The 21745-nt window shown below is 38.2% G+C and overlaps 1 protein-coding gene across 3 annotated transcripts in view; it reads left to right on the top strand.

Moving 5' to 3' along the window:
- Window positions 1–21745, top strand: part of STAG1 (STAG1 cohesin complex component) — a 183435-nt gene that overhangs the window by 152495 nt on the left and 9195 nt on the right. For all 3 annotated transcript variants that reach the window (XM_065675112.1, XM_065675113.1, XM_065675114.1), the window contains 7 exons: window positions 1402–1482; window positions 8058–8150; window positions 11761–11935; window positions 14009–14148; window positions 15890–15991; window positions 17474–17622; window positions 18673–18801. In XM_065675112.1, the coding sequence (XP_065531184.1) occupies window positions 1402–1482; window positions 8058–8150; window positions 11761–11935; window positions 14009–14148; window positions 15890–15991; window positions 17474–17622; window positions 18673–18801 (869 nt within the window). The remainder of the gene's footprint in view (window positions 1–1401; window positions 1483–8057; window positions 8151–11760; window positions 11936–14008; window positions 14149–15889; window positions 15992–17473; window positions 17623–18672; window positions 18802–21745) is intronic.

A 21745-nucleotide genomic window follows, 5' to 3' on the forward strand; every position in this document is an offset into this window, starting at 1 on the left:
CTCACCTTTCTCAACTATGAAGTAAGGAATAACTAATGTTCCTTGCTGGGAAAAGCAATGCATAAATCATGATGTTTACACTGAAACCCAACATTTGTAAACCTTGGCTGCAATTAGTATTATCACAAGTTATTGGTGTGCAGTGAAGGTAGTGGAAGTTCATGAAAACCAGGAAACAAGAACATTTAACAGGGATGCTGACCAGCCTGTCCAGTGAAGTTCTTAGAGTAGACACATCTTGGACTTTGTTGCTTCCTAATTCGGTCTTAGTCTCTAATGGATGAGCACAGGAGTAATTTCAGATTCTCCCAAGATTCCAGTTTAGACTGCAGAGTGCCTACTCCAGCATTTCAGCACATTTTAAGCTACAATTTGATTTCAGTTAATTTGTTAATTCTAAATCAGTTGCTGTTAATTCTAAATCAACTTCATTCAGAAAAAAAAAAAAAAATCACATTAAATTCCATAAAGTTACTTTCTAAAAAGGACCATAGGGAGGACATGTCACCATATGCCACGTGAAAGTCATGGCTTTAAGCTCTGGGACCTTCTGCTCTCTCTGAGGTTGCTACTTACTGTTGGAATTGTGCTACCTGGAGGGAAGGGGCCAGAAGATAAAAACTGTACATGCAGCCACCAGGCATCTTCAGCTTCTGGGTTTGAGAGCGATATGGCTCCCCAGATACTTCTGTAAGAAGTTAAGAACAACGTTCTGACATCTGAACTATCCTTGGTGTTTCTTCCCTCAGTCCACTCGAAGAAGTTCACTGAAAAGGAATGATTTTTAGTCTTTAGTGATACCTTTAAAAAAAGTACTTTGTGAAGTGCTTAAAGCTGTTACAAACTTGATTTATTCTGCACAGCACCACTGACTGCTGAAGGCATCTTCAAGCCAAATAGGTTTTGATATTTTTAGCACCTAATAGAGATTTGAAATTTTAAAGATTTTTATGGGTACCACAAGTATGAGCCTGGTCTTCTCCATGAGACAGTTTGTATTTTCTCCCCCCCCCCTTTTTTTTTTTCTAGCAATTGGGCTGTCGATTAAACAATGGACCAAATTTTCAGACTGTTTTATATTTAAACAGATGCTTTTGATGTGAGAGATGTAGATGTCGGGTTGTACTTCCAGCATGCTCAGACATCACCTCTTGCTGTACTTTAATGCAGAGTTTTCTGTTCCATTTCCCAGCATTTAGACAGTATATTTTTCACCTGTAGTAGGCTCATTTCTTATTGCACCAAACTGACTAAGGAAAAACAGCATAGAAACCAAAAAGTACTATTTAAGAACTGCTCTTATTTCTTCTCCCCAAAATGCATTATAAATTCTACATACACTTTACTGATATGCTTGATATTTCCAATGTGCTGGAATCCTTTGTATTCTCTCTGTTACAGATTGTTGTTCAGGCACTGCAGTGTTCCCATTACTCTATCCTCTGGCAGCTGGTGAAAATCACTGAAGGTTCCCCTTCCAAAGTAAGTAGACATTTGATCACACAGATTTTAGTGAAGAAACACAACTTGCCTAAGAAGGCATTAGACTTCATTCTCTGTAACTCCACCTGCTGTACTGTCATTTCATGTCATGAAACATACAAAATGTTGGTGTTTTGATTTATTCAATATTTCAGGATATATTTACCATCATGCATATGTCTATAAAAGCTGTACAAACAGCTAAAGCTTGTCTTTATCAGGATTTTATACTAGCTGATTCTTACATTTGTATTGCTGAAGATAAATGCGCTTTACTGTGAGTACAGCAGTTTGCAGGAATGGATGGATAACTATTGTTGACAATACTTACCTAATAGATGTAAGCAATACTATTGGTCTGTACACCACAGATAGAATAATATTTATCTGCGTTTACCTTGCTTACCTTTTGCTTTCATCTTTTATGGTGCTAAATAGAAATGTAAGGTCACTAGCAGATGATTACTAATAAAAAGTGAGTGCATGCAAGTGTAATGCAGTAAAAACAATGTTACATGTAACTTATTTGTTATACTTTCATTTTCCAGGACCTTTATCATTCTTTTATCAATCAGGGCCAACATCCTGTCTTTTTAGGGCTTTTTCAAAAGTAATGCATCAAATGAAAATTATATGAAAGCTGAAGTAGTAAGCATATTTCCCCATCAGCATCAAAAAGAAAAAGATACTATACTAAAGTACGGCTAAAATAAGCTTTTTATGCACATAAAATGATAAAAATACAATGTAAATTCTTTGAGTCGTTTTGAATACCGACATATATTGAGATTTTAAAAAGCTACTAGAAAAAAAAAAAAAAGAGTAACTGGTATTCTTTATTCTTGGCTTTCATTCTCATTTTCCCCTCTCAGCTTCTTTAGCTTATTTCTCTTTAGCATGCTGGTAGTATATAGTATTATATCCTGAATCCTTGAAACTGAAAAAAACTGAGAAAACTGAATATATCCCATTTGCTGGCCCCATTGAGTAGCAATGGACTCTTGATGTAAATGCCAAGAGATAGAACTTTTGGTAAGATTCTAATCTCCTTCCACTGCATTTCTCCATTTTTTGGAACTGAATCCAGTAAATTGCTGCAGTATAGCATAGGTGGTGCGGAGTGATAGCTGTCAGCATTGCTGGAAGAAAGCTTCATTGTTCTCTTGTGTCTAAACTACAGCAGAAGCAACATTCACTCTAAACCACAGCTAGTGGCTAATATATACAGCATCTTTCTGTATAGAACCTGGTCAGAAGCTTTGCATTTTCATATCAAATACGGGTTGTTGTTTGCAATCTTACCATGACGGTCCAGTTAAACTGAATGAGAAAAGGACCTTTATTTCAGCGACAGTCTACCAGACAAGCTTAGTGCAATTGTATGGCTTTGCCTACTTTTTCCAAACAGGATACATTTGTATGACACATCGTTTTATGTGATGAATGCAGAATAGCCCTGATCATTCATATATTTCTAATACTATTCTGATTTATGTTAGTCATAAAGATTCATAATGTAGTTCACAGGAATGGAAGGAACTATGGAAGCTCCATCAGGAATGACCATTTGAAGTACACAGCAATTCTGCTTCTGGAATCCTGAATGAAACTCATAATTACTGTAACCTGGAGAGCTGTTACTAACTTAGTGTTTGGTGTTTCACCCCACCCCTTATAAAAGTAATGAGTGTTCTGCATGCTTAGTTCAAGAGTAGTGTGCATTAATGCCCTTTGGCTCTTCATACCTGGCCAGCAGCAACCACAGAAATGGGATAGAGAGAAATTTGCAGTGTGCTGTCGTTGTACCATTTTGTTCTGTGAGAGTTTTTTCTATCAAACTCTCCATCGTAGTTTGTTCACTGTGAAGATAAATCTGATTTGCACTCTATCTGTCATTTAATCCCTTAGGAGATCATTTAAAAGTCATGATTTGGCCTATAAATTAGTAGGCATTAAAGGGGATCACATCTAAAATACGATGTATGGGAAGACAAAAGCATTAACATGAGCATCTCAAAATGAAAAATAGGGAATTTCATGAGCAATTTTTAAATAGTCAGGCTTTAACAGGAATATTTCTGATGCAGTATTTCAACATGTAGGTCCAGCTTTCTGGTGTGACTTCGCTGTAGCTGTAAGGTTCTAAGGACAGAGGGGGGATGATGGTTTGTAGGCTGAAGTGGTATCTTTAGTAAACCAATGGATACAGCTGTAAAAATTAGAGAGGCTTTTGCACACACAAACCTTTCAAGTTAGAAATAAAAGCAGGAGATGACAAAGCAAAATACAAGCTGAGAGCAATTGCTCAGATTCTGCTTAAATACAGATCATGTAAACTGTCTCTGAAAGAAAAGGTCATTGCTACCTATAGGGTGGTGGGGGCAAGGGAAGGCAAGACGGTAAGACAGTAGGAGGGAAGTAGGAGCTGGATAGTGAGGAAGAGAAGAAAAATAAAATATGAAAAGGCTAACTGGGGAGAGGGGAATTTATAATCTGTCATAAACCCCATCCTGAGGCTTTGTTTTTCTGTATCCCTTAGATTTATGAATTTTTGTTTGCAGGCTTGTGTTTAGAAGATGATTTTTTTTAGGTTTATCTCAAGCACCCAAGCTGAGAGATCAGAGATGGAGGGGTTGATTTGTAAGAAATGTCTGCTGCCAGCTGGGTCATATGTGTGAGCTCATGCTGGCAGATAGTAGCTGCTCTGTTTCGCCTAGTTAGTTACCATGTAGCCATTCAGTTGCTACATACAATATTCAGGGGTGTTCTGTTTCTGTGGGAGGAAGTATTTAGTTTGGTTGTAGTGGGCATATATTTGCAAGTTTTACATTTCTCAATTAGGTATGCTGTGCATCCATGATGTGTACATTTTATTGCAGGGAGTTTGAGGCAGGATGGGTGCTTCTGGTAAGATTTCTTTGAAAATGAGTTCTGAGAAGAGTTCAGCATTGTTTAAGAATGTTGTGTGTTGGTTCTAGAGCAAAGTCACACACAACAACCAGGGGTATACAGCTGGGAACAGAATTGTTTTGGAATTCAGTTATTCTTTATCCTGGTGTTGAGATGGCTCTTCCAAAAATGCACCCTGTCTGGTGAGAGGATTGCACTTGTTTGGAAACTGTCCTGGGCATTATGCCCAAGCCCGGGGCATATTTATTCCTTTCTGAGAGGTACTTTAGATTATAGTATGTTTTGGACTCTGGTGGGGTGTGTTGGTCTCTAAGCTTTTTATGTGTGGCAGGGAAAAACTGTGTTTTAAATCAAATTAGGATGAAGTCAACTCATTGATTTATTATCAAAATGTAACTAACCTGCAGTTAGGGCAACACAACCTCAGGATAAGTTATCAGCTATACCGCAGGTAAACCAGAATACTGGACACCTTTATAGTCATGGAACGATGCTAATGTATGCCTACAAATGTCAAACTACTCTCCTGTAACTGTTCACAAGTTATGTTAATCCCCTCCCCAAGACACACGCAGCTTAAGAGTTACATGTGCACACCCCAGCCCTCACAGGATATGTGGAGTGACAGGCCCATTGCCCTTCTTTCGGGGAGCGTGAGATCCCCTGCTTACACATGGCTGCTGTTGGACATGTGGGTGCTCCAGCTTCATGTGTACCCACACACACAAAGCACTCCACAGTCACATACAGGCGTTTGAGGTGTGGGTTCCTGCACATCACACCCAAAACTGATGGTCCTGCAGATGGATGCAGGCTGCGTATGCCTTCCGGCAGAGAGGATGCGCCACCAGGCTGAGGCAGTGGTGGCAGTGGTGGGGTGTCTGACTTGGTTTAACTGCTGCTCTGTTTCAGCCCAAGGTTCCTCTCTATGATCACTTTTCATGCTGCTTTTATACTTCTTTACAAGTTGACTCCTCCTTTTCTGAAAAGCTTCCTTGTAATCTCCAGGTCACTGTTTAATCTGGTAATTGTAAGCAAATTCATGTTAACTTTCCTCTTAGCATTATCAGTCTTTAGACAAACAGCCCTCAGAACAGGTAGGTTTGGGTGTTCACAGGCACTATTGCACTCATGTTCTTATTGTATCAACTGTTGTTTATCCAGGCTGTTAACAAGGGGGTGCTCTGCAGATTCCCCCACACTGCGTAATATCATTTGTAGATTACAGTTATTATCATATACCTTAAAGAAGTGATAACAGCATATAAATGTTTCAAAGATGTTTTAATAGAAAAATGATAATTAGGGTTAGGAGCTCATTCTTGTTCTTGACATGGACTACTTAAATTTGAAGATATTATGCTGTACCGTTCAGGAAAGGGCTATTTTAATCCTGGCTCACAGTGTGGCCCCATGGTTTTACTCTAACAACCAAGAGGACATAAAATATTTTCATAGCAGTTTTCTGCTGAAGCCAGCAGATCAGGCAGGACCTTGGCTGTGTGCCTGAGAATGGTAAAAGACTTGAAAATCTAATTATTTTTTGTAGTTGCCATTTTCTCTTTTGAAAAATACCACTCTGTAGTAGTCTGGGGATTCCTCCAAATTTAGAAGAGTTCCAGATGGCTCAGTTGCTCTGTTCAGTCAGGCTTTCTTTTGCTTCCTGTAACTTCTCAGAATGAATCTTCGTCATGCTATCAGGAGAGAGGATGATAAATAATGTGTACCTACTTATTACTCATTCTTCAACAGAAAAATGGAAGCCATACTCATTCATTTTTTAACCTTTATATAGGATTTTTCATAGGTTTTCATTTCTCTGTTGAATTCATTAACATCTAAATGGAAGATAATTGTGATAGAAAGTAGGAAGTTATTAAAGTGATTGTAGTCCCAGTGTTGAAAAAGATAAATCAGATGGTTATGTTAGAGTGAACTGAGAAGCCTGACATCAGTCCTAGGTAAAATGTTGTGCTGGCTGACAGAAAACACTGTTGGTACAAGGCTGAAGGGCACAATGAACGTGGCCAAGAGATAAGACTGGAAGGAACAAATAAATCTGTTCTTGAGAGGACTGTGTTTTTGACTGATAAGGAAAGCAGCTGAAATACCAGTTTCTGTAAGACACTAGGTACCACACTGCATTTCAAATGAATATGTGTATTTAATACAATTGCTATTCAGTAGCTCAGAGCTGATTAATATATTAGAAAAAGCTGTAGGTTGGAAATCATCACCCAATAGGATAGCTCCTGGTGCATTCCAGGAGACATCCATTCTCTGATAAAATCTGGTAATTTTTACCAATCATCAAAGGAGGAAAAGTGGAAGCATTCAAAATGCAAATTACGTAGATCAGTTAGTAAACAAAATACAATTAAAAACCCAAAGAGGCATTGTAATGCTGCCAAATGGAAGGTTTATATCCGGGAACAAGGAGGCTGATCAGATTAAAAATTATTAGGAATAGGAAGGTGAGGGAGCTGATAGACCTTCAGTGTCTGTATCAGAAAATCACACTCTACTGAACATTATAAGAGGGTCAGAGATTTAGAAACACTTTGAGGTGCTTTTTAATGCTTGCAGACCTGCCTTCTGTTGTGAACCAGTACAGGAAGACCATATGGACAACAAAAAGGCTTTTCAGTAAACAAAGAGTAACGAGATCTTATAGTAGGAAGCAATAAGAAAAGCTAAAACTAGAAATAAGACACATGGACTGAACAGCCAGCATAATTAGATGCTGGAATTTTTAGCAAGGAAAATGTTACATGTAGTAACATTTAATAGGTAAAATAAACCTGTTTAGGGGTTTTTTTAGATTTAGGTTGGATTTTGTTCTGCAGGGCACACTGTCTTCTGTCTAAAAGCTGGTAGAGGTATCATGGAGGAAAGTATTTTGTTTTGATTTGTTTTCACTAGTTTATGTTTTGTTCATTAAAAAAACGAATAATTCATCAGGATACAGCATTAATTCGCCAGATTGAAGTACACAGCTTTCCTATTGAGCCTACCACTTCTGGCACCCACATTTAAAATGACACATCAGTTGTCTCTATATCAAGGTGATCAAGAGCAGTCATTCATTTATCTTTTCCACTCACAAATTCCTTTTTCTCCAGATCAGCAGCCCTCCCTTATTCCTCTGTAACTCATCAGATTTCTGTGATTTGCCTTCATGTTTCCCATGTGTATGGACAGGATTATGCTTTTGTTGAACTCGAGATATTCATTGGTATTTTACATCTTTTGTTTATATCTGAGTACAGGATTCCTTATAAACCACCAGGTAGGGTGACCTTGAGGTATTAAAACCTTTTGTTCTGAATGTTACATTTAGATTCAAGGTAAAATGCAGACAATTTAACTAATGACTGTAATAATTATTATTGTTATTGCTATTATTGTTATAGAATTATTTATAATGTATATTCTATTATTATTGTTGTTGTTGTTATTGTTATTTATTACAGGGAAACTTTGGGCCATTCCTTTGAAAATTAGTGGCTTGGTTTACTCTGCTCTATAAGTAGAATGCTTTGTCATGGCCTTTTTTGTTTGGCCAGTTTATAGGATTGAGTGTATGAAATTATGACCATATTTTTATTGTTCCTATCAACCTTTTATTAATGTCTATGTATTATCCCTTTTAATGTTTATTCTAGGAGGACTTGTTGGTATTGAGGAAAACTGTGAAATCCTTTCTGGCTGTCTGCCAACAGTGTTTATCAAATGTCAACACTCCAGTCAAAGAACAGGTACAGGAAATGTCTGTCACGTGCTTTTAGAGAAGTGTGAACATTAAACTGTAACTCAGGATGACACTATATCGAACTTAAAACTTCTGTCTAAAGAAAACACATACTCCATAAGAAGAGCTGTGTTAAAAGCACCTTCAAAGCACAGCTAATGTCAAATTCATTTTTTATATAATAATAAGGATTACCTAGATGATTAGGCTCATGTTCAGCTCTCATAACTTTAGTCATCTAAATCACCTAAAATAAAAGCCTGTTTCTTTAGATGCTATTAAATAGGCTTGAAATAGGCACTTTTAGAGGGTGACTGAGACCTTAAATGGGCTGCCTCTTCCTCTGTATATTTCGGGATATATTCCACCTGTTATCGACTAATAGGTAGTCCAGAGTGACTCCTTTCCTGCCAAGGGCAAATGCCTGAAGCCTCAATGGTATTTCATTATTGTGTTATTCTAGTAATTCACTTAAATGCAGGGGTGAATACTAATTATTATATCTCTTTCCCATTGTGGCTAATGGGAGAAGATTGAGGCTTCTAGCAGTACAGGTCACAGTACTGCATGTTTTCTAGCAGAAAAAAGTTAATTCATTTTACAGAAATACTCTGAATAACGCCAAGAATGTGATATCCTCTCACACTGTACAAAAAATGGTCACTTCACAAATAGTTACATCTTCTTGAGAAATCAGAGTCAAGTACTTAAACAGTGTCTTCATTATAGAGATATAAATATCTGGAAGGTGTTTTAGATTCTCATCTGTATAAGCATAATAGCTTAGGTTGCTGTCCTTCCCTGTTTCATAGCTGACTGAAAACTGAAGTGCATGCATCTCTCTGCATGTGTATGTGCATGCACACATATGCTGGAAGTAAATATGTGAAATACAATTGCATAATAAGGTACCAGATTTTTTTATGGCTCAGTTTACTTATCCAGTTCTCTGTTTTAGATTTTTGGGAAGCCGTGCATGCATGGAATGGGAAGCTTCTGCTCTATGTGTTTAGAAATTGAAATAAAAGAAATTAAATTGAAGGGCTTGTTGAAATAATTCAGTCTTTGAAAAGGAAACGGCTGGTTTGTTTGCTGGGATTTTATGGCTAGATGCTGATTTGTATCAAGTCTTTTGACATCTTTTAGTTGTCTACAGATTGTGTTTCTATCAGACCTCCCAAGATTCTGCAAAGACTGTAAATAACTGGCCTGTGGTTTTTGCCTGTGTTTTTCTAAAAGATAATACTTCTTAAGTCATCTTTGGTTTTTTGAAAGATAGCTCTCCTTGGCATTTACACGTTCTGCAACTTGATCAATATAAATATAAAAGGCTTGTAGATGTTGCTGGTTTATATATTTTTAAAAGACCCCGATGTGTCATTGTCTTCCAGCCGATTTAACTTCAGTAATTGTTTTTTAATATTCTGAGTAGTTACTCTTGGTATATTTTATTAATATCATATAATGTGAATATATCATCTACCTTCATGAGAATGCCAACCATTCTAGCTTAAACTAGCACGAATGTCTTTTCTACATCAACAAATGGTAAATGATCCTTCCTGTTGGTGCAATAGGGTTTTTTTGTTCTTGATAAACCTCGGCATGTTTTTATTCTCTCATTACTGGTAGCCACAATGTTGGGTTTTTCATTGGCAATTCCAGCTTTTCTTAGAAGCTCCTTTGCAGTTCACAATCTGTGGAAGCTTCCAAGCTTCAGCAAGACAAAGCCATGACCAACTACCTAGAGACAGCAAGTGTCCCAGCCAGAGGAGGTTAGACCAGAGGTCCCTTACAACTGGCACCTCTCTGGTCTTTAAATTCTGTTCCTTGAAAAGTATATTGCTGCAAATGCAGGACTACTTCTTAATCCATTTGGTTCACTGCCTTTTTCTTTCTCGAGAATTCTGTGTAAATTGTATTGTCTCCCTACCTCATTTGCTTATTTATCTATGCATTCTTTCCAGAGAAGATCAACGTATATACCAAAGGAAGGAAAAAACCTATTAGGTCTTTATAGAAACATGAGTCAAACATTTCAAAATTTCCTAGACAGTTTGAATGACTAGACATAGCTACAATGCACAGACATCTGTATCTGAACCCACTGCTGTCTTTATATGGGACAGAAATAGTATAAATAATTCAGTGCATTATTCATGTGCTCTATTTTAGAAGTCTACATTAAGATGAGCCTAAATTCTATTGACTATCAGAGGACTTTAGAGCAGGTGAGATCATCACTGAAATGAATCACAACTTTCTGGATCCAGTAGAAAAAAATCCCAAATAGTGGCATCCGTTTCCAAAGCCTAAGCAGAACATAGTTTACAATGAGTTTGTTCTTGTCTCAGTATAGCTCATTCAGATTTTATAACATACTCCAAGAAGTGAGTTGCTATGATGTTCAGCTTTCACAAAGATTTCATTCTGAAAGTTTATAAAGCAGATTGCTCTCACTTGCTACTTTTACTTAGGCTTGGCTCAAAAATGTGTTAAACACACATTTAACTTATCTTTTCTGTTCAGCTCTTTGTAAAGGGGGAATATGGGACTGAATTAAAGCCTACATTGGATTTCATTACTCTCTCAGAGCTATTCCACAACCTCTGTTCAGTTGAAGAAGCCTCTGGCCTACCACCTGCCTGGGAATCACGATTGACAGTGCCCTAAGTGAGACTCCTGCAGGCTTCTGGGGAAGAGACAGCACATCCAACATTGACCTTCTAGAAGTCTTTTTACACACGCAGACATTGAACCATCCTCTCTTTCTCAGTTTTCAGAACCTGAGGTTAAAGACAGAAAAAATAAGATGATTAAAAAGTACTTTCTGAAAGGTGCTCAGGTGTTGAATGTAGTGCAAATGAATACAGCTGACTATAACACTGACTTAAGCCACTGGGGAAAACAGTGTTATTCTCATGCATGAGAGCATGCAGATAAGCCCTTGAAAGAAAACAAGCTGGTAGTAGCTGCCTTCTCTCTCTGTTCTCAAGTAGCGAGGGTGTAACAGTAATGAGCATAAATCATTAAGAGTTGTGCTGTGGTTGGTTTTTATCTAGATTTGAAAGCTGTGCAGGTACTTGATTCTTTTTGCAGAGATTGGATGAAATTCTGCAAGAATTTCTTTGTCTGCAGCTGCTTCTCTGTATTTTCAGGATCTGACGGTGACTGAGCTTGGATTTTCTTTCATAATGTTCATTTCTGTGCTCGTTTAACTTGTCTAACTGCTTATCAAAAGAGGTGGTTTTTCTTTAATATAAGTTTGGCTACAGTTCTTGGATCAGAGGTAGATTTAGAATTTTTTTCATAGAGAAGAAATGGAAGTTTGATATAGATCAACCTTTGACATGGAAGAGGTAGTAAACCTTACACAGGAATCAAAGACATCAAATTTTAAAGTTACAGGAAACACATTTCACAGCACACAAACAACTGCAATTGAGTACAGTTAAAGACATTTAATAATAGCAGGGCATATCTGAAAATTAGACAAATTTTATATTTATGTATATATAAAATATATATAAATGCATATTTGTATATATTATATAGATTTAAATATTGTACTTACTGACTGACACTCTTTTCTGCATTCATTCCGTTTTGCCTTTCAGGCTTTCATGCTGCTCTGTGATCTCTTGATGATATTTAGTCATCAGCTGATGACTGGAGGCCGAGAAGGTCTTCAGCCTTTGGTGTTCAATCCAGATTCAGGCCTCCAGTCAGAGCTTCTCAGTTTTGTGATGGACCATGTCTTCATTGACCAAGATGATGAAAACCAGAGCATGGGTATGTTTATTTTTTAAGATATTTTCAGAAGGCATGGGACTGGCCTGTAACTACATGCCATAAATCTGGATAAAATTATTCTTCTTTTACTGTTCTATATTTTTCTTAACATTTATTTCCAGAACAGTACAGTCTTATCTCAGCAGCAGGCTTCATTTAATATGGCTTCAATGGAAGAAGTACGATGGAACAGTACATAGAGAAACCCTTTAGAGTTTTCCAGCAGAGTTATAGGATCCTGAAGACAAACCTTACCAGCAAAGCTCTAGGCAAAGAAGGTCTTAAGAAACTGCAGTTACTAAATAAACACCTCTTCTCCTCCTCCCCCAGAATAATCAAATCAAGCTCAGGACATCATTGATGTGGTTGGAGACTAGGGAAAGTACTTGGGAAAAGTATCAAGTATACTTGCTTGCTTCCTTGCTCATTCCTAGGCCTTTGTGTGTGGCTGCACTTTGAGAGGCCAGAGCCTGAGGTGAGCCCCATCTCTGCCTCCTCAGAGGATGACATGAGATTTTTAGCTTTCAGTCAGGGAGAGGCAGATTTGTCATTTAGGTCTGGTTTTAGATCACTTGGTGCTGCTGCTGTGAGTTATAAATGCCTAAATGCAAGTACAGAGGTATCCAATTTCCAAATTCTAAATAGCTTTGGACAGTGATGGATTCCCACATAGTCAAGCTGTGTGAAAGAGCTGCTGAGTACGTACTATAGTGCTCTTTTTGGCACATTGTCTGAATTTGCACATTATTCACTTATTTGTATGTCAGCATGACACACAGGGGCTATTTTAGACAGCAATATGTAGAACTAAGGTCTCGGAGAATGTGTTCTGGTCCTAAAGATGCTTTCAGTTTTCTAGCTCCCCAGCTCCTCAGTAGCTAGCATCTTTGTTGAGCATCTCTTTAAGGTTTCCTGGGAAGAACGCATTTTGAAGTACACCTTCATCAGAAATTCATGTGCAGTTAATCATACTTTGTGAGTTCGATGTTCAGAATAATACATCAAGGATAGACTTTAGGAGGACAGTGTCTGTTTTTTTGCTGTTCTTTAATATCCTGTGATTGAACTGGGAAGGCAGTAAAAAGATGGATCAAGATCTTTTTATATGTAATGTCCATTCCCTTATGCTACTCTGACTCATGAAGTCAGTCTGGCCATTTATAACTTTTGGTATTCAGAACACATCAGTAGTGACAAAAAATAAGAAAGGGGGTGGGTGTGTGCTAATGGGCTTCAATTCTGTGGGTTAAAGCATCTCAGTATTAAAATGTGCTTACAGAGTTACAGTTAACTCCACTCATGAGAGATTTCCTCTGATCACATACGTGACTTAATCCTCCTCTTGCCCAGTTCTGTACTTCTTCAAACTGGTTGTAAGATTCCCTCCAAGAATAAGCTCTTCTCAGTACCAGAGAATATGTACTTTAATCATAACTGTGACAGCTGATTTCATTTTCTTATCTAAGTTGTGGAATATGTTTTTATAGATATTGTACTTAACTTTGTGCGTAGCTTCATTTTCAGTCACAGAGTGGAGTCTTAGATGGGGACTTAATACTTACAACATTGCTATTCAATATTAATGTGTCTTACAACTCAGTTTAACTCCCTGTTGTTATTGATGCTTTAGAGTCATAGATTTCATATATGAAAATCCTAGGCATGCAGTACAAGTATTGCTGCTTCTAATTTTCCTTATGTGGAATATTTGTAGCTTAGCTACATTAATGAATCATCTCCAAATATCCTCTGTTTCATAAGTTCAGCAAAAAGTATTCAAGAAGTCTTTTCCATGGCCTTTTACAGGGTAAAGGAAATAAGTGATTCAGTTCCATGTGGATTATGTTCAGTACCTACTCAGGACTATAGAGAGCATCCTCGGTCATTGGCGTGTCATGTTCCTGAGCTTTCCTGGAAGTCCTACCATAGGCAGGACTCAAGAATTCACACCTTTCATTTTAGCAAAAATCCCTGCTCCATGCTAAGGAACTTTTTTTCCAGAAGCTGCTCTCTGATAACATAGCTTTAGAACATCGCAGTTTCTTATGAATGTTTTATTGTTGCTGCTTTCAGAGGGAGATGAAGAAGATGAAGCCAACAAAATAGAAGCTTTACATAAGAGAAGAAACCTTTTGGCTGCCTTTAGTAAGCTGATAATTTATGACATTGTGGACATGCATGCAGCAGCAGATATCTTCAAGCACTATATGAAGGTACAGCTCAGTGTACTCTCCTCTTCCTAACTGAATGATCTGTAGTGTCAGGCCCCCTCTTTCTCACCCTTCCAGTGCAGTAGAAGATTGAACACTTTCGAAAGCTTATTCAGCCATATTTGATTTTTGTAATAGTTTTTCCTTTATTTTCCTTTTCTGTCACTGAGAAGCAGTGAGCTCTGAACTTCCTATCCTGTGAAGCAGGAGTGCCTTATTAAAGGCAGCACCAGAAGTCGGTCCTACAAGGTGCTGAGTGATTCCAGAGAGGCTCCTCTCTACAGAGAAGTTCTTATTCTGCCTCTCAAATTCATTCCTAGAATCCTCAGTGACAGTTCTCTGTTCAATGTCATATCTCACTGGCAATCTCCCAGTCTTGGTGCTTGCCATAAGGAAGCAGGTTGATTTTGTGAGAAAAGATTGTTTTAAACAGGAAAGCAGTAAAAGAGAAAAAGCTCTATATAGTACTGCTCGAAGTGGGTGTGCATTAACTGAATGTCTTGCCAACTTATGCTGCTTCCGTACAGTGTTTAGGCCCAATGAAATTTAGTTCAGCTACCACTGCACCGTGGTCTGGTGAGTTTACCTGCCAGAAACCAGGCACATTAGCAGTCCCGACAATGCCAAGCCACACAAAACCTGTCTGTAAGGGATCAGTCATCACAAAGTTGACAATCAAAGAGGAAAAGCTGAAGATAGAGTGGAGAGTAGGTCCTGTACTATAGACGGTGTTTGAGCTGTTGATATGAAATACAAAGGATTTGACTTTAAATCCTCCTCCTCCTGTTCATCAGGAGCAGCAGTACAATAAAATCCCCAATGCACACACACATCAGCTATGTCACTGCTCAGGCTTAGTCTTGCTTAGGGATTTTTTTCCAGAGCAGGAGTTTCAAACTGAAGCTGTCACGATCCAGATTAGTTTCCTCCCTGCTTCTCCTCTCACCACACCCCTCCTGCTCTTGAAATTGGGGGTGAGTGAGAGAAATTGAATTTAAATTAGAATACAAACTAGAAGGATCTCTATACCAATAAAGGCAGGAGGAATATTTTAGAGGGAATGAAAATAAGTGATTGCAAGTGCAGAAATCTTAATGAGGCTGAAAGAATACTGCTTGGAAAAGATTTTTTTATATTCTCAGCCTGGAAGTTTTAATGATTATACAGATTTTTTTACCCAGATGGTCAGTACCAAAGGCTGTGGTTTTCAGCAACCATTCCTCTAACATCAAGAAAACCAGCACTTCATACAGGCTAATTCCTTACTCAGTTTTCTGGCTTCAGTGGGTTTCTTTCTTGGCTATCTAACTCACCTTGCATTGTACATGGAGCTTCACACCTGTGTGCTCATGTCTGCAAACAGCTACTCACAAGCATACTTACTTGGGGGCTCAATGTACTGGTGTTTCTTAGAATCTGTAGCCATAGGTTCATCAAACACTCACTTTGGGGTAGGAAATGCTCTTTCGTTCGGTTTTCAACATATATTTTACTAAAGATAATAACAAATAGAGGATTTCCTTACCTCATCACTGGGTACAGGCTGCCAATCAGTTTAAATGTTGATATTGAAACATCACCTCCCACTCACACAAAAGATGGGGATTTGAGACTAGGGTTTTTAGCAACTGCTGCCTTTTTAAAACAAGAACCACAAGCAATCTTTCTATCAGGACAATGCAAGAAATTGTGTAAGAAGTTCAGTTTAAGGATATAAAGAGATTTTTTTCCCCTGTTTTCCTAGTACTACAATGACTATGGAGATATCATTAAGGAAACCCTGAGCAAAACAAGGCAAATTGATAAAATCCAGTGTGCAAAGACACTCATTCTCAGTTTGCAACAGGTAAGAATATTGATTTTTTTTGTAAGAAATGCCTCAGTGCAAAAAATACTGGACAGGATTTTCTGTGATGCCCTTTACAATGGAGCGAAAATACTGCAATTCTGATAAGAGATCTTCTTGCTCCTCAATTCAGGCTGTCAGTACTCATTTGTCTCGCTAATCTCTCTCAAGACCACATTGGGAAAGTTTTGGTCAGATGAAAATGGAAGAAAAGGAGAGAAGAGCTTTGTAGGCAGTTTGGTCCAAGCTGAGTATTAGCATTTGCTTATTGGTACCTAGTGAACAAGAAGAATGAGGATGACTTTCAATTAGCTGGAAGTAATGCATCTTCTTTACATTTTGTCTAAATACAGATTGATTTTTTTCAAACTTGAGGCTAATCAGAGTCTTCCAATGTGGTTAAACATGTTTTTTTCCCTGAAAATATTACATCAACCACAAATTATTGGCTTGATGATGAAATCCATCCTTGTTCTGCCAACAGCAGTGTGTGCTTCACTAAATACCATTTAGGCCCTTGAAGTACTAACTATATCCATCACATAAGAGAAATCACTTCTATAAACTAGATGTTTTCAAATCCTTTTGAAGCCTCCCAAAATTCATTCCAGAGTCCTAAGGGATTTTCTGTAGCAATCTGGAAGCTGAGAAAGATCTGTGAAAACATGAGAAAAACAGATGTACTTGAGAAGAGTCGTCGGGTCTTAAAGTAGTTCCTGCCTTTAAATTTGGAGAGAGGGAGAAGCCAGGTGCCATAGGGCAGTCAGCTTGGTGTAATTTCGGGGGGAGGGGGGTGGGGGGAGGTGATAATTAGATGAGCTATTTGCAAGTGCCTGAGTGATAGGTAACAGTCAGTAGGATTTTGTGAAGGAGAAATCATGTCAAATTAAGCTGCTTTCATTAATTATATGGTAACAGAGTTTGTGGAGATCAGAGAAACAGTAGCTTTAATGCAGCTTGATTTAATATTGTGACTGACGCTGTCTCTCTTGATATTCTCATTAGCAAGTTAGGAAAATGTGGTCTGAATGGCAATAGCAGAAAGATAGATACAGATATAGAACTGACTGGAAAACTACTGAGTAATTCGTTATTGTACTGAAAAGGCATTACCAAGCAGGTTCCAAACTCAGTAATACTCTTAAAGTATTGTCTTGATTGATGGAACAGCAGTTTTGCTTCCTAAATTCAAAGATGCTGATCTAATGGTGATGCAGGTATTTTAGAGTATCAGAATACAGAACCACCTTGATGAGTTGAGAGAATAACAGATGCAATTCAGTGAAGGTAAGTGCAAAATTCTGGTTAAGGCTTATCATCTGCACAAGATGGGGGACAATTGGCAGTGGATTAGAAGATGAATATAAGAGGAAAATGTCATCAGCATGTCCACTCTTAGCAATAACAGGTTAAGAACAAAAGTCTTTCTCAAGACAAGTGTTTCCTAGCTCACAGATTTTAACAACCAAATTCTTTCTTTAGCTGTTTAATGAGCTTGTTCAGGAGCAAGGTCCCAATTTGGACAGGACATCTGCCCATGTTAGTGGAATTAAGGAACTGGCTCGTCGGTTTGCCCTCACTTTTGGCTTGGATCAGATCAAGACAAGAGAGGCTGTGGCCACACTACACAAGTGAGTGGTGGTAAATAAACTAGATTTTTATATTACCTCAGACGAAACCTTTAGCTGAGCATCCCTTTTCTAAAGGTATGGAATCTTAATTGCTCCTGTATAGTTTATGTAGAAAAATGGTGGGGGCTGTACATGTGTATATATAAGAAAGGAATTTAAACTAGTTGCTATCTAACTATTTATTGGAATTTATTGGGTTGGCCGTGTTCATCTATCTCAGGTAAAGCCACTGGTATTACATATGTTTGTGTGGACTGTATCTAACAGCTGTAAATGGTTCTTTATACCACACCACTGGATTCTGTAGGCAACAAGGGCTTTTATGAAAAGATATTAAAAAATATTTTTGAATTCTAGGGTTTTTTTTAAATGGATTTAAGCTTTTTACATAACTGCTGCATCGGAAAGTGTAGAAGGGTGCTGCTGAATTAATATTCTGACTTTCCCATGCCATAAAAAGGTTAAAATATTAATGTTTGCTATCTCAGAGACTAAGTCATTAAGACTAAGATGAGCAAAGCATGATCAAAATGCTACCAGGCACTTCGCTGTACCAAGCAAAAGAGAAGTTCAAGATATGCATGCGTCCTTATTAGATAATGTGAAAGTAAATTATTTTCAAATGATAAAGCAAAGATAAGGCAGAGGTGCACATATCAATGTTCTGGTACGCCAGTTCTCTGACTCTTAATGCAAAAGATCGTGTTGTATCTTACGTATTATTCCTATTGCAAGCTTCTGCTTCATGCAGAATCAAGAGCCCATTGGCTGCTCCTGCTGAGGCAGAGCTTTCAGCACCTGGTAAGTTCTTAGGCTGCAGTAAGTCCCTTCTTAGCACGTGACTGGAGGTATGTTGTCTTTGACACTGAATCCTGACAAATGGAGAGAGAACATTCAACTTCCCTTTGTCCAAAAGCAGGTGCCTGCTAGCAGTGAAGGAGAAAAGAAAAAGTTATGATGGGATGTAAAGATACAAAGAATTCCGTGACATGCAACATTTTTTAAATTTTATTACAAACATCTGAAAACATTACTGTTTCTTTACTGTAGAGATGGCATAGAGTTTGCCTTCAAATACCAGAATCAAAAAGGACAAGACTATCCACCTCCTAACCTTGCTTTCCTTGAAGTGCTTAGTGAATTTTCTTCTAAACTCTTGCGACAGGATAAGAAGACTGTGTAAGTAATGCTCCTTTTCTTCTGTGGGTTTTGCTGGGCTCTATTAATCACTGTAGTGTGTGTTTAAGCTCTCTGGTTTGATGTTCTCATGATCTGACAGGCGATAGGAATTCCCAGCGAGACATTCCACATACACAGTTATTGATCATTTTATATTTTAAAGTAATAAAAATGAATGAGAAAAAGAGATTCAGATCCACTGATGAGGTGTGTTTGAGACCTCACAAAACAATGTTCCTTAGAATTTCCCATGGGGCACTAAAAATAAAAACCTATCTTTTTCCAGGCTAGAATTAAAAGGAAATGAAATGTTAGCAGTGCAGGACATTTACAAGCCTGTGAACACCACAGTGAACATCTGTTTCTGTTAGATACTTCCATAAAATGTAAATGTATATTTGTTGTTTAGTTTAATATATTGAGTTAAACTTAGAAATAAAGGTTTCTCAAGGCTTCTGTTACTGGCACAACAGGTCAGAGAAAGAGGCTTGGAGAGGACACTTGTTGGTTAGGATAGAGCAGGGTGTTGGAGACCTGACAGGCTAAAACAAGCAGCCTGAATTTGATGTGGTAATTGCTGCAGGTGAAATCAGAGGTAATGTTGATAAGATCTGAATAAAGAGCAAGAGATGCTGTGTTATGAGCACCATTTGAACAGACTGGCAAGAGAGGCTGTGGATATCAACACAATGGGCAAAGAGAAAACTGCATTATTCAGGGCAAGTTCACAGCATGGGCTTGTCAGCATCGCTGCAGAGAGAATGCTGTACATTTATGCTATGTGGAAATATGCAGAATCTGGTGCTGCTCAGAAGTATTAAGGGAAAAAGGAAGAGGTCTCCAGTCAAAAATCAGCCAAGCACTACGTGCCCAGTGTACAACTGAATTCTTTGAATAGCTTTACGGCCATTTAAAAAGTGCAGTTGCCATAAATCTTACGATTTATGGTTATAGATATCTTTCCAGTCGATTTTCTGACCACAGGAAGTCATATATATCTAGTCTAACTACCTTAACTCTTTATGTCAAACTTTTCTGTACTTTTTCTGTGAAGACATTTGATTTAAAGGAATTTTCTAATAGGATAAACAGTTCTGAATACTAAAGCTTTACATATGTTATTGTCCTGGGTTTAGCAATAAGCAGTCATTTTTCTCCTTCTTAGTAGCTGGTGCAGTGCTGTGGTTTTGACTTTCAGCCTGGGAACAGCATATCTTTATTAACTTCATATAATTTTTAACATATACACACTTGAACTAATTTGAGTCTTTTATTGTATCAGTCATTTGTCAATTGAGCAAACATAGTAGAAGAAATAGTTGAATGAGCTTCAGAACTGGATGATCCAGTTGGGCTAGCTTGGTACTCAATGTCTGAAACTGCTTTTCATTGTTATATCCTTGAATATTGACAACCTTTGGCCTTTTCTTCAGGACAGGACTTAAGGATAATAGAATTTTATTACTATCTTCCTAGCTGAACTGTAGATTCTCCTGCATCTGTGGGTTTAAGTGCCATTAGCCTGATTCCTGTCTAATTTTGTTAAGTTTATCCTTCATCATCCTTTCCATGTTTCTCCAGTGTCTAGAAATCAAAGTTACAGTGTTGTGTACAGTTTACATGACCTGATCCTTGAAATTAAGTATGTGAGGAGTTCTTGTTCCTTTGCCTTCTATGTGGCCATTTCTTATTTCTTCTCAAAGGTTCCCCATTCATTGGTGCCTGCACACAGCTACTGGCTTCTTTGCAGGACTGTAAAGATTGATGAGTTTATCTATCTGTCTTTATTGTAGTCATCTGTCTCTGAACTATTTACTTCTGCTGAATTTGAAGATCAGTGAAAACAGATAGGTCCTTTAGGGCATGATTTATCTGATCTTTGCTGAATTACTGCTTTAGGATGAGTTCAGACGTGCCCTGGATTCCATTGGCTGTGGTGACTATGAAAAGAGTCAAGATAACTTGCTTATATGTAAAGATGTGTTCTTGAGAAATCTGCATTCCTTTCCTTGAGATACCTGTTGTGGTTGCACCCATCAGGCAGTGGCTGCATTGCCCACAGTGCTTCACTGACATTACATACCCAGCTATACTCTAGAGAGTTGATTTGCCCTTCTCTGTAGCACTACTCCTCCAATCCTCAGGGACCTCTTCCCCCTCCCTCCGAAAGGGTTGCCTATGAACAGGAAGGTACGTGACCACCATCTGGTGGAGGAGTCCTGCGTACAGAATCCTTTACCTCCTGCCCCAGCTCTGTCTCCTCCTGCCAAGTTACTGTCCCTAAACTCAGCAATGGGCTGTTAGTGTGGAGTGCTCTAGAATAACCCTGAAAGTCTCATGAGCGTAGAGCTGCCTGTCTCCCGTAAGTCCTTCAGCTTGGCTTCCCTACCTCATAAAAATGAACTGTCTGCCCAGTATGTCTGCATGTGTCATCTGCCCTTGGTACAAAATACCCTTCCTGTCACAGTTCAGCAAATACTGCTCTTTTACAGGGATCCTACTTCCTTTCTGGTTTACTGCTGGGGTTTTTTATTTGGAAGAAGAAAAGCAAGATGTTTCCAGTTTGGGAATGGAGCAGCAACATTGATTTTGTTTAGTTTTCCTATCCTATTTATTTGTTTGACTTCTTGGTTTATCAGTGATCTCCACAATTAGTGATAGCCACATGGGTATATCCAAATCTATGGATTTAATATAAAACTATACATCTGAGGTGCCAGACTCTTGTACTTAGCAAAGAAAGATTTATACTAACGCAGTTACAATCACGCAAGGGAGGGGCAGGCAGGGCGTTTCTGAGGAATTCGTGTAAGACAGCAGAGAAGTGAATTGCCCTGTGAAGGCATTCTTTTCCATTTATTTTTCTCAAATAGAGACTGTTAGCTTAGACTGGACAAGCGACTCTTGGGTGTCTGACACGAGATCAGACAGAGCTCAGTGGGGT

The sequence above is a fragment of the Lathamus discolor genome, chromosome 3, assembly GCF_037157495.1.
Source record: "Lathamus discolor isolate bLatDis1 chromosome 3, bLatDis1.hap1, whole genome shotgun sequence".
In the NCBI taxonomy this organism is placed as follows: domain Eukaryota; kingdom Metazoa; phylum Chordata; class Aves; order Psittaciformes; family Psittacidae; genus Lathamus; species Lathamus discolor.